We start from the raw sequence: 13,661 nt of genomic DNA, 5'->3' as shown, positions 1-13,661 counted from the left end.
AGAGCTGAGGACAACAGTCCTTTTCATTTTGCTTGTCACATTCTCTTTCTGCGTCTGTCCTGCTGCTGTCTTCTGGGACAACTCCTGATGGAGCAAAAAGAATCTCCTGTGGATGTACCTGCATCAAACCACACTTCTCAACATTTCTGTTGTATCTACTCTTGTTTGGGCGATTTGTAGGAGGCTTGACAGTTTTTACTTCAGAAGGAAAACCTGCCTTTAATATCTTGCCCTTATTTTGATAGCTGCTTCCCTTTTCTTCCCCCTTCTGTGGCATATAAAATGAAAGGATGTGAAAAACCTCCACTATCAGTTACTGGGTAACTAATATGTTCTCTCTCTGTCCAGCTTAGTTCATTTCAGTGTTTTGTTAAATATAAATATTAGTTTACTGTTCTAGGTATCTGGAGTCATTTTACAAACATTGTTGAATTAAACCCAACAAATGCCCTTATGAATAAGGATTGCTATCCCCATTTTACAAAAGGGGAAACTCAGACTCAGGACCACACACTGATCTCTGTTTCACCAGTTGAATTCAATGGCGTTAACTCCAGTTTACACCGGTGTTGCTGAAATCAGCATCTGGCCAGTTGAGGAAGGTCAGGTGCTGTGTCCAAAGTCACATAGTAAGTCTGTGGCAGGGCAGAAAATAGAACTCTGATGTCCTGATTCCCACTCCTCTGTGTTATAGGAAAGTGGAGAGAAGGGGAAAAAGCTTCCTCAGCCACCAATTCATCCAGCAAAGGGAGAGCTGGTCAATGCGACAGTTAGCAAAAGAGTGCTACTGGGGCTCTCTGAATGCTTCTTGGCTGCTGAGATCATCACACATGGATTGTAATATAGAGAGAGGCAGCGTGACCTAAAGAATAGAGGACTGGATTGGTACTCGGGAGACCTGCATCCTATTCCTGGCTCTTCCACTGGCCTGCTCACTGACCTTAGGCAAATCATCTCAACTCTGTGCCTCAGTTCTCCCATATTTTCCCCAGTTTTGGGCCCCCTACTACAGAAAGCATGTGGACAAATTGGAGAGAGTCCATTGGAGGGCAATGAAAATGATCAGGGCGCTGGGGCACATGACTTATGAGGAGAGGATGAGGGAACTGGGCTTATTTAGTCTGCAGAAAAAAAGAGTGGGGGGGATTTGATAGCAACCTGCAACTACCTGAAGGGAAGTTCCAAAGAGGATGGAACTTGGCTGTTTTCAATGGTGATAGATGAGAGAACAAGGAGCAATGATCTCAAGTTGCAGTAGGGGAGGTCTAGGTTAGATATTAGGAAAAATTGTTTCACTAGGAGGGTGGTGAAGCATTGGAATGGGTTACCTAGGGAGATGGTGGAATCCCCATCCTTAGAGGTTTTTAAGGCCCGGCTTGACAAAGCCCTGGCTGGGATGATTTAGTTGGGGTTAGTCCTGCTTTGAGCAGGGAGTTGGACTAGATGACCTCCTGAGGTTTCTTCCAGCCCTAATCTTCTATGATATGTAAAATGGGAATAAAGATATTGCCCTCCTCTGTAAAGAGCTTTGAAATCTATTTATAAAAAGTGCAGTATAAGTATTGGTTATACATGGAAACCCACTGCTCAATTCTCCATTACCAAAATGTATGTTGCAGACAGGATCTGTGCTACCCACTTGGTGTAACTCAGAACTTTAGCCTCTGAATAATAAAATTGATAAAACTGTGAAAGACATAGTGACAGTGCATGAAAAATTACTTTAATTTCTTCAGCACATTCCTCCACGACAGTTTCATAATCTTTGGGGGCGGAGGTGGGGGAAATCTTTATTCAATAATCATGAATTCCTGCATGGCACAAATGAGGCTAATAATACTTTAGCTGCCTATATCCCAGAATCAGGACCCAATGGAATTCACAAACCCTCCACTCAGCTGCCACCAAATCGTGTAGTTGCCTAAACTGGCTTAGGCACTAAGTTTTTATAGTAAAAGTTCCCTAGGCACTTGTGTTTCTGCCTCTGTGCATGTGCACTGCAGCCCCATGCCAAGTATCCAGATACCTAAGCCCCAGAGCAATGTACAAACCAGAGGAAGATAGGCTTTCCACCTCACCTGTGGGGCTCAATCTGGTACGCATGCTCAGAGTTTGCCTACTGGATTGGGTCCCATATGTGAACTTGCATGAAGCACTGGGAAGGTAGTGGGGAGGAAGGGCCACCTCCCTCATAACTTTTAGTCCAGTGGTTAGGGTACTCACCTGGGAGACACCAGGTTCAAGACTCCCTCCACTTGTGGGGGAGATGGGATTTGGAACTGAGATCGACCACTTCTCAGGTGAGTGCCCTAACCACTGGGCTATAGCATAGTATGATGTGAGCCCTGTCTCTCCTGTTGAAGCTGTTCCACAGTGAATAAAAAATTTAGTCATTGGAGTAGTGGGGATTGGATCTTGGTCTTCTACCTTGCAGGTGAGTGCACTAACCACCAGGCTATAGAGGCATTCTCATGCTTGCCATCTCTGTCTCTCTCTCTCTCTCTCTCAGGCTTGATGGAGTGGAGCAGAGTTGGAGAAGCCTGGGCAGTCAAACATCTCACAAGGGTTACAAGTCTGAATGATAGGGAGATAGTAAAGCTGTGAGCAGTGATGGGGAATGGGGGGGGGATTATGAAAGTTTGGGAGGGGTGGTAATGGAACTATTGAAACTCATATTGGTGCCAAAAATAACCTCACCTGACTGTAACCTAGTAGATTCGTTCATTGCTGACTATGATTGCATAACTTAGTGGTGGCCAATTCAGAGAGGCCCAGGCATTGGGAATATCTACTTCTTTCCCTTTTCACTACCTTTATCCTTTTATTCTCCATTCCTCTCTACCAAATGTGGGGGGATAACATCTCTGCAATATTTCCAGCTCCTACCAGGCTTGAACTCGAAGTCCAATTTCCTCCCTCACCCGCTCTCTCAGCACAAACACAGACATTCATATTGCTATGGCAGGGGAGAGTTTTGTGGCGGGGTGGGGGGTGGGGTCTAAACCACAACAGTGGAGGTAGTTGGCAGAAGCAGCAGCAGCATAGAGTTCTATTCTAGCATGCTGTAATAATCTCTCTAGTACAGAAATCCTGATGATGTAGTTTTAGAGCTGGGGTTGTACATTTTGATTACCATTCATTATGGAAATCTGTACCAAATGCAGGTGAGGACATTTTAGGTGACATCACACTCCCCATAGGCCAGTAGGGATCAGGTGGTGTAATGCCACAAGTGTCTGATGACCATGTTTACTCTCACTTTTGGTGACTGGCCTGGTGCCATGGGAATCATAGAGGAGGCAGGAGTGGTAGCCTTGCTAAAACGCTCCCTAGGAGGTACCTTGCTCTTGTGGCGACTGAGTAAAGGAAGTGGAAGCAGTTAAAGCTGCTAGGACAAAAAAGATTCAAATGTCCATTAGGGAAAATTTAGAAAATATTAATAACAATTATTCCAGTATCATCTAGAGGCCTCACGTGAGCTATGGGGCCCATTGTACTGAGGCTGTATAAACATGCAGTAAGATACAGTCCCTGTTCCAAAGAGTTTATAATCTAAATAGATGCGACAGACAGACTGGGAGATAGGAAGTATTATTAGCCCCAGTTTCACTGTTGGGGATCTGAGCCATGGGGAGAATAAGTGATATGCCCGTGGTCACACAAGAAGGCTGTAGTAGAGCTAGGAATTTAGCCCAGCTTTCCTGAGTTCTAGTCCAGCACTTAACCACAAGACTATCCTTCCTCTCTGTTAGCCATTAAAAATCCATGAAGTGAAAACAGAATTTAAGACGCTGAGTTGTCAGGCTCAGAAATGTCCATTTCCCATGGTTAGTTCTCTTTCTAGCTACAACTGAGATTATGCATGGTGAGAAGAATCTTTCATTGTGTGAGCTGTCAGAATGCTGCATTGTGAAAAATACAGTAGATGGGCAGCTGTCTTCTGAAGGAAGACTCTTCCCTCAGCCAGGCAGAATGCAACCTGGTTCAGGATGATAGAGCTCTAGTTCTGCCTGCTTGATAAATTTTCACTCTGGTCATACCAGAATCACAGCCTTGTTTTCTGTTGTCTGGCTGTTCGTGATGATGTATGAATAAGTAAAGACGACAGCTTAATTTTCATAAGCTAACTTGTGCCTGGAGTAACAAAGAGTGAGAGGAGTGCACTTAATCATAACTGCAGGGCCAGAGCAGAAAATAATGACAAAGCTTTTGCTGTTAGTCATGGTGTTTTATTATAATAACTCCTTAAGAAGGAGAGACCAACAGCGCAGAATTTTGAGCAATTCAAATGCGTCATGGTAGCCACTGTATTCTCATCTGAAACAATGGCTATTTGTTTGCCTTTTAAAAAGGACTCCATGCTTGGTGGCACAGCAGATTAGTGCATTAGTCTTTCACCTCACAAGATCTGGGATCAAATGCCAACATGGTCAGAGGTGAAATGAGTCTGGGGAAGTGCCTGGTAGAGGTGTGTCCATTTCACAAATGCACACCAGCATTTGGCACTGCAGTCTCTGCTCTGGAGAAGACCAAGTCTTTGTTAATAGGGGCTACCGGTGATCTTGATTAAGAAGCATTGGCAGAACTATGTATATATGGTGGGGATCATTGGTAGGAGCGATGCAGATCAGGACTGAGATGTAGTCACAGAGCTGTGGGAGGAGTGAGTTTTTCACAGCATCTGCCCATGCTTTGCATTGCTCTAGCCGTCACATTTATAAGGGCTAAATTCCGTTTTAAAAGTAACTAAATAAAACTGTGTTAAAGACTAGTGAGAAGACATTAGATAGAGCTGGTCATTTTTGTTGGGTTTTTTTTGTTGATGCAATAGTTTTGTCAGAAAATGTAGTTTTGTTGTAATACACATTTTGCGGGAACATGTTGATTTTTTACGAAATTTTTGGTGGAAATTTTCAAAATTGAAAGGAATTTCATTTTGACTTTCTCATTTGGTTTCAACTTTTATCATTTCCTTTTGACTTTAAGTTTATTTTAAATTTTAATATTGTATTCTGTATAGTTAATATTCTGAAGTTTCATTATCGAAACAAAATGGCTTAACATAAACAAAATGAAACATTTCCATAGATCATTTTGATGTTTCCAGATCAAAATTTTAAAGAATTTCTGGCCTGCAAAATATTTTAAAATTTTGACTGTCCGATTTTGGATGAAAACAAATTTTTAAATGTCAGAATGTCCTGAGGGATGGAAATTCTGTTTTCTAATTAGCTCTAATATTAGATCAGATCCTACAGAAAGGAATAATTTGGAACAGACAGTGGCAGTATCCATGTCTAGAGCAAATGGAAATGCACTAGTAAAAAATATAAGTGAGCTCTCGCAACTTACTTCAAACTTGGAAGAGAAGTCATTGCATCAGTTTAACAAAGACAGTATGTGCTAATTTCTGCTTTATGTCCTGTCAAACCCCCATAGGTGCTCTTGAGGATGGAATTTGGACCAGTGTTGTCAGAAAAGGAAGTGACTGGGGGAAGGAGTGGGAGGAAGGATACAAATAAAAGAATACAACCAAAGATTTTTATTTTAAGTGGCAACTCAAACATATTAAATATTTAGGGATACTCATAGGTGGAAAATCAAGTTAAAATTAATCGAGAGTGTATTTTAACCCTGGTAGTGAGAGATTTAGGCAGACTGAGAATCCTTACCCTTAGCCTTTGGGGCAAAATATCAAATTAAATGTGTTTCCCTGAATACTGTATATCCTGAGTTGTCTCCCAGTTATTATTCCTCAGTTTTATCTTAGGAAAATTAAAGGAATTTTAAAAATATTTATCTGGGGAGTGGGTGGGAGGCCAAGACTGGCTTTGTGTAGATTGCAACTCCCAGTCACATCTGGGCTTCCATTTCCCTAACTGGCAGCATTATCATACAGCTCTTATCTTTAGCCAGGCAGCCCTGTCTCTCCACAACATAATGGAGCAGATCCCTCCCTGGCTGCTGGTGGAATGAGAGTTGATCCATTCCCTCCACTGGCAGGTAGACTGGTTTCAGCTTATTACTGTTCTGATTGTAAAATGTCCCCTCCAGTGTAGGCTACCAGACAAACAAGGGCCAGTTTCACTAGAATTTTTTAATTCTATCCCTGGTCACACATTGATGCTGTGCTTTGGGGTGGCCCATTTTTGAAAATTGATGAGAAATCATTAATGTGGAAAGAGTGGGTGAATAAGGGAGTAATTTAGGTCTCCCAACTGATCTCAGAGAATCAGTTTCTGCTATTCCAAACATTCCAACAACTGTACAACCTACCTAGTCCAGTGGCATGGCGTGACCTGCAGCTTAATCACCTCTTGGTGGGTATAGTTGGTCCGGATGGGCTGGGAGCACCAGAGACTCCAGATTTGCTGTTTGGTAGGAAAGGGCTCTACAGCTAACTGTAGCCTGTTATGACTTTGTCCCCAAAGACCCTCCCTAATGTAGATTGCCTGTGCCAAGCCTGGAACAAAGATGCATATATATCTTTGAACCCTAGCCAATGGGGACGTGCCTTCCAAAACATTTAACTTTCTACTATTGATCTACGAGTAAGGCTGATCCAGCAGAAAATTATATTTTGTTCACACTGGTCCCCACATAAGATAACACTGCATGAGCCTTTCCAAAACCGACTGCTCCTGGAGATGTTGGTCTCCTGGAGCCACACTGACTCACATGTGTTGGGGCTGTCCCAGGATCATACAATCCTTTTGGCTAGAAGTAGGCAGGAGGATTAATGGATACCGCCTTAAAAATTACTTCCCAGAACTGTGTTTTGGGATATATCCTGTCATCTTGGACACACTCCAACCCCCTGAAAGCTTAGTTCTCTAAAGCAGTGCTTATAGCTAAATGACTCATATTGCTTAGGTGGAAGAGCAGAACTGCCTCCAGGGATAGATGTTTGGCACAGCAACTTGGCTTATCTGGCAGCTAAGGAGCAGATAATGTTTAGGGGAAGAGGAACTTTTTAGAACATTTTGATTAATTCCTAGCAGATGGAAACCAACATGTTGCTCTTCTTTTCCCTCTCTGGATCCCTTCCTGTTCATTTACTCTGTTGTTCTTTTAGTCTTTTTTTTTTCATGTTCTCTCCTTATTTTGAGTGGAAAGATACAACCAAAGATTATTTTCTAAGCCTTCCTCTCCCTTTGTCTGGGGAAAAACTAGCTGAGGGATAAGAATATATTTCAAAATGGAGAGTTGGGATCAGTAGGTGGGAGAGCAAATCCATTAACCAGCAACAAGGTTTGTGCATTACGTATTATAAATTAGTTTGAACACTGAACCCTGTGACTTGTGTTTGGTAATGCATAGGGATAAAATAATGAAAGCAGACTGATGTTCCATGGAGAGGAATTTAAATATCTGTTTATTTCAAATGGGATTCTAGCATTTCTTTTGAAGTGAGAAGTACAATCCTGAGCAGCATCTGCTGAGTTGTGAAATGTACTGTAAGAATATGGGCAGGGTCACTCAGTTCTTATCACCTGTGACATTCAGTTCCAGTTGGGCCGTCCCTGAATTTTCTGCTCTGGTTTTCTCATCCTTTAATCGTTTTCTCTTTTGATTTACTCTACTCTGTCTCTAATGGAGTGGTGTTTATAAGGAACAGTCAGCCTTCCAGCCCTGAATCAACAGGTGTTAGCCCTGTAGTTCTCCAGATGGATTTTTTCCTTTTGAAAGGAGACAATGCTTGTCTTCTTTTCACTCAACCTCTAAACCACACACATCTGCTTTTTGACCCCTTCTCTGACTTGCCATGCCCTCCTCACAGAACTATTATTAACAACTTTCAGTAGCATCCTTGATGTACTGCCTTTGAAGAAATGGTCCTTGCCAGAAATTGTTCATCTTTTTAGAATGTGAGCAAACAGGAATGGAAAAAGAAAGGCCACATAAGTTGTCATAAATATAAAGGGAAGGGTAACCACCTTTCTGTATACAGTGCTACAAAATCCCTCCTGGCCAGAGGCAAAGTCCTTTTACCTGTAAAGGGTTAAGCAGCTCAGGTAACCTGGCTGGCACCTGACCGAAAATGACCAATGGGGACAAGATACTTTCAGATCTGGAGGTGGAGGAAAGGCTTGTGTCTGTGTGATACCTTTGCTGGGAACAGATCAAGGATGCAAGCCCTCCAACTCCTGTAAAGTTAGTAAGAAATCTAGCTAGAAAATGCATTAAGTTCTCTTTGTTTTGGCTTGTGACATTCGCTGTGCTGGAGGAAATGTGTATTCCTGTTTGTGTCTTTTTGTAACTTAAGGTTTTGCCTAGAGGGATTCTCTATGTTTTGAATCTGACTGCCTCTAAGATTATCTTCCATTCTGATCTTACAGAGTTGTTCTCTTATCTTTTTTTGTTCTTCCGATAAAGTTCTGTTTAAGAATCTGATTGGGTTTTTTGGGTCTTAAAAATCCAAGGCTGGTTTGTGCTCATCTTGTTTATTCTCAAACCTCCCCAGGAAAGGGGGTGTAAGGGCTTGGGGGGATATTTTGGGGAAATAGGAACTCCAAGTGGTCCTTTCCCTGTTCTTTGTCTAATTCAGTTGATGGTGGCAGCATATTGTTCAAGGAAAAGGTGAAATTTGTGCCTTGGGAAAGTTTTTAACCTAAACTGGTAAAAATAAGATTAGGGGGTCTTTCATGTGGGTCCCCACATTTGTACCCTGGAGTTCAGAGTGGGGAGGGAACCCTGACACAAGTAGATTGGTCAAGGTGATGACAAACCATGTCATGATTAATACAATGTTCTCATAATATACATTTGTTTTGTTATACAATATAATAATTGTATTTTATTATTCCAAGCCACCCCTTATAAGATGGTCTGGAACAAAGAACTCACATGCACTACTAGATATCTAGATATCAGTGTTTTATAGATTATGAGGCCAAAGGGGACCATTGTGATCACCTAATCTAAACGGGCTTCATCCCATGTGCTTATGAATTTTAATGAATCGCACTGCTCACCATTTCTTCCCTCAAAACACAGTCTTCATATGGTTCTAACACCTTTTGGTGATGCTGATTTGGTCCCATACTAGCTATGTAATGTTTGACCAATCTCTGGGTACTAGTGTATTGTAACTGGAAACATGACAGTTTTGCTAGGGTAGCTGGGACTTGAGGTTTGAAACCATGTTCTCACCTTTCAGAGCATGGTGTTTATATAGTATCTAGAAAAGATGGTAATACAGTTTCCAGTCTCAGTCATTCAGCTGTTGTCCACCACAATCTCCCTGAAGGGGCCTATCCATTGAGGGTATGTCTGCATTGCAGCTGAGAGGTGTAATTCCCAGTGTGGGCAGGCAGACTCGTGCTGGCCTGAGCTATTCCATTGAAAATAGCAGTCTGGACATTGTGGCACAGGTGGCAGCTCAAGCTAGCCACCTGAGCCCAGACCCAAGGGGTCAGGCAGGCTAGGAGTCAGGTGGCTAGCCCAAGCCGCCACCTGTGCCCCAGTGTCCACACTGCTCTTTATTAGCTGAGCTAGTACTGTGAGTTGCATTTCCCAGCTATAGTGCAGACATACCCTGAAACATTGTCACCCTTTTCTTTTCCTGGTTACAAATTAAATTTCCCCCTCCCTTCAAAAGAACAGTTACAGTCACTTTTCTTACTCCCATTTTATACAGCATTTCTCAGGACACATTAATTGATCCACGTACACCCTGCTGGTGTGCACTAAAAGTTCCCTAGTGAAGTCCACTTTCACACAGTACTGTTTCAAATGGCAATATGTTAAAGTGCACTAGAGTTCTTTAAGTGTGTACCAGCAGGGTCTATGCAGACCAGTGAATTCTCGGCACATTAGTGCGCTTTATAAATCACATCCCCGGAGTGTGCATTACCCCATTGTGGAGACAAGCCCTCAGTTAAATCTGTGCAACTTTCTCTTAGTTAAAACCTTCAAAACCATCATTTGCTAGTGCAAAAGGAATTTCCTCTGTTGCTCTGCCAGAGAAAATCCTGAAATTAAAGGGGAAAAAATGGCAAGAGGAAATAATTTTCTATATCGGACCCATTTTCCAATTAAATTATCAAAGTATAAACAGACCATCATATTAGAGTATCCTGGTACTAATCCTGTCTTCTCATCAGAAGGATTCTCCGGTACGGTATGCCAAAATCAGGCAGCATTCAGATTTACCTGGTTGATATATATATTTGTCAGTGTGACAAAGATTCCCATAGTGTTTAGTTACTCAAACTAGCCAAGGGAGAAAGGAGAGAAATGACCTATGATGAGCTTGCACTACTAGGATGTTCCTGTTTTTAGTTAAGTGATTACGCATCTTCACAACATGTGAAAGAAGGGAGCATCAGAACTGCTGGGCTCTGTTTCCATTGCCTGCCCTACTCCAGGTTTTGTATTCGATTCCCATAAACTAATTGTCTTTTGTTTAATGATCTGTTTGCATGTTGCTTGTTTTCAGGCCAGCAGGTTCTTGGCTTAGTGGAGAACCAGAGTGACTGGTATCTGGGTAACCTTTGGAAGAATCATCGTCCCTGGCCAGCTCTTGGGAGGGGTTACAACACAGGTAGGCCCTAAGATGTTTCTGTGAGTTATTGCTATTAATTTATTTTGTATTACCACAGCCCTTAGGAGCCCTAGTCATGAACCATTATTCCATTGTGCTAGCTGCTGTACAAACAGAGGTCAAAAAGATGGTCCCTGTTTCACACAGCTTCCAATCTAAGTATAAGACAAGAGACAACAGATGGATAAAGACAAATCAACGAGGGGTTGGGGTCAGTATAGACTTTGTCTTGAATGTAGAGAATGTCAGATACAGCTATTAGCCCTTTCCTTCCCATTATGCTGCAAGAATTTGCATCAGAAACTGATGCTTTATGGTTCATTTTATAGCTGCAATTATGGTGTTGCCCTATATGTTACACTGAGGAACATGTTTCAGAGGAGCAGCTGTGTTAGTCTGTATCCGCAAAAAGAAAAGTGAGCTGTCGCTCACGAAAGCTTATGCTCAAATGAATTTGTTAATCTAAGGTGCCACAAGTACTCCTTTTCTTTTTACTGAGGAACATGTTAATGTTACAACTGCAGGTGCATGTGCAGTTCCTAGGGAGGTTACATGACCTATTTTGGGAGGGGCAGAGCTCTTGAATGGGATGACACCCCATCATTCCATCTCTACTACATACAGCACTCTTGACAATGTGCCCCAAATGCATGTCTGGGCCCAGCAAGAGGGAAGGAATTGGAGCAAAGGCTTATTTCCAGTCACTGGAGGTAAATGGCACCACAAAATTTCAGAGTGAGAAAAATGTAATTCCTCCAGAACAGCAATAGGCCCATAATTGTCCTAGTAAAATGCAAACCTCTGATCTTCAATTTCTGCTTGCTCTGAGGGGAGAAAATGCACTATATCATAGAGTTTATTATAATAGGAGACACAAGTTTTCCCACTGATTTGTGTTTGAAATGTGAGAAAACATACCAGGTGTATAAAGAACACACACACACCTAAATCAGATTTTCTGTTTCAGATTTTCTATGCTAGGGTAGTGAATTATGTTCCTTCTGTATTTGTAATAAAAGGCCGGAACAGCTGGTGAAGGCTCCATTTAAAAAAAAAAAAAAAAGTCTCCATTTAAATCACTCTACATCAAACAATTCTTCATTGTAACTGGGCTTTGCTTCACAAAAATACATTGGGCTGTATTAAATTGATTCCCTATTTTAAAAAAGGGTTCCATAGGTTTGCACTGTGCTGAAGCAGTTCAGTCATTCAGATCCTACGCTGCTGTGTACGATCAACCAGAAATCATGACAGTATTGGGGAACTTCAGCATCCACAAAGCATCTCACTTATGTTTGTATTTATTCTAATGAGAATGTGAACCTAACCTATACAAGATTGAACAGACTTCTGGGTAAGGCTTCATCTACACTGTGAGCTAGGGATGTGATTTCCAGTTCCTTACACATAAATATTGAGCTACTGCAAGTATAAGTAGCAGCATAGCCCTGATAGCACGGGCAACAGTGGCAGCACAGCTTAGCTATGCCAAGTGCAAAGCTGCCTGAACCCTGTATGTATGTAGTCAGCATGGCTTAGCTGTGCCACTGCCTATACTACCGTGCCTACACTCCTATTTATACTCATTAGTTCAGATGCACTAGTGTGAGTATGTGTATGTGAGCTGAGATTCACCCTCACAGTGTAGACATAGCCTAAGGATGGAAGATTTTTAGTGGATGTCACTTACTAAATTGTTGGAAGGGAGTTCGTGGTTCTGAATTCCCCAAAGTTGAGGAGCAAACAGTAGGACTAACACCCATCCTAAATTAGCTGACAGAATGCCGATTTTCACAGGTGTGTCCCATGACCTACAGTTACCTTGCAGAATGTAAACAAAAAAAAATTTGCCTTTTCAATGCCATATCACCATGCAATACTTTTTGTTCCCCTGAAAGGTGGCTACCATTCATATAACCATCCTCTCTCTCCTCATTTTTGTATGTATTTTCCATTTGATCTTTGAGGCACAAGTGGACGTAGAAAGCCTTGATCGTCACCGAGTTACTTCAGTTTGACATTGTCTGGACTCCATTCATTTCACCAGCATAAAACTAGAGTAGCACAGCAATGACCCACACCCAGGATCTTAAAATTGATTAGATCAGCTCCTGTTACTTGGAGAGCTGTGTAACTTTATTCTATCTCGGCACAAGGCACCAATCCAAATAGACTGTAAAAGTACCAAAGAAACTTTAGTACATTACTAAATTCTGTCTTGGTTGAAGCTAAAATAATTGAATGTCTATAGTACTTTGCGTGCGTTACATAGGGTAATTCTTGACAGAACTATATACATACAATGTTACACGGCCATGCGTAATCTTTCCCATAGATTTTAGTCTGCTCAGAGACCCATTTTTCAGTCATTCCTGACAGATCCATTAAAATTCAGCCCTCTACAGCTCATGAGAGTTTAAAAAAAGAAGAGAGAAAACCAAAAGGTGGAGAGTGAAAGGAAGATTACATAGGAGATTACAATAAATGGAAAGGCATTTTTCAAGCACATGCAACAAGAGGTCATTAAGTGAAACATTGCAATCTCAGAGATAGCAAAGATGGATTACTGACAGAATTAGCATAAATGGCTGTAAAAGTGTAAAAATTAAATCCATTGTTTGCCTCAATATTCCTAGAAGAGACCAGAGACATAAATCTCTGCAGAGGAAGAAGAAATATTGAAGGAAATCAGAGCCTTATCTGTTATGTGATAAGCAAATTAAAACAGCTGATCCATAACACAGTTCTAGGGCCAGGAGGGATCCAGAATTCTGAAGGAAGTGGTCAAAGAGAGATGAGAAGTATTAGCAAAATGCTGCACTGAAAAACAGTGGTCAGGGAAGGGGAAGTGGAGGGCCCAGCTCTTTGAATAATTAGCAGAGTGCTGAAGGAGAGTAGGAAAAGAGCAAATCCTAAAGTGCTGACTAGGTAAATAGAGGTATTGAATATAAGCCAGAGAGAATTATTCTAACCCTTTTTGTAAGTGGCTGGTGAAGCCATATTTAAACTAGTGCAACAGTCTAACATTAATATCCTGCCTTTAAACTAAGAGCTAGAGTGAACCTTTAAGCCAGAGCCTGTGTGAGGAGTTGTGTAGCTAAGCCACTCCGGTAGG

General features: G+C 41.7%; 1 protein-coding gene across 4 annotated transcripts in view; it reads left to right on the top strand.

The window, feature by feature from the left end:
• The window catches only part of LARGE1 (LARGE xylosyl- and glucuronyltransferase 1), a 371,084-nt gene that overhangs the window by 256,487 nt on the left and 100,936 nt on the right, over positions 1-13,661 (top strand). For all 4 annotated transcript variants that reach the window (XM_038396618.2, XM_043519916.1, XM_043519928.1 and 1 more), the window contains one exon: positions 10,442-10,546. In XM_038396618.2, coding sequence (XP_038252546.1) covers positions 10,442-10,546 — 105 coding nt within the window. The remainder of the gene's footprint in view (positions 1-10,441; positions 10,547-13,661) is intronic.

The sequence above is a fragment of the Dermochelys coriacea genome, chromosome 1, assembly GCF_009764565.3.
Source record: "Dermochelys coriacea isolate rDerCor1 chromosome 1, rDerCor1.pri.v4, whole genome shotgun sequence".
In the NCBI taxonomy this organism is placed as follows: Eukaryota; Metazoa; Chordata; order Testudines; family Dermochelyidae; genus Dermochelys; species Dermochelys coriacea.
The sequence above is the reverse complement of the archived record's forward strand: the minus strand, read 5'-3'. Positions and strand labels throughout refer to the sequence as shown.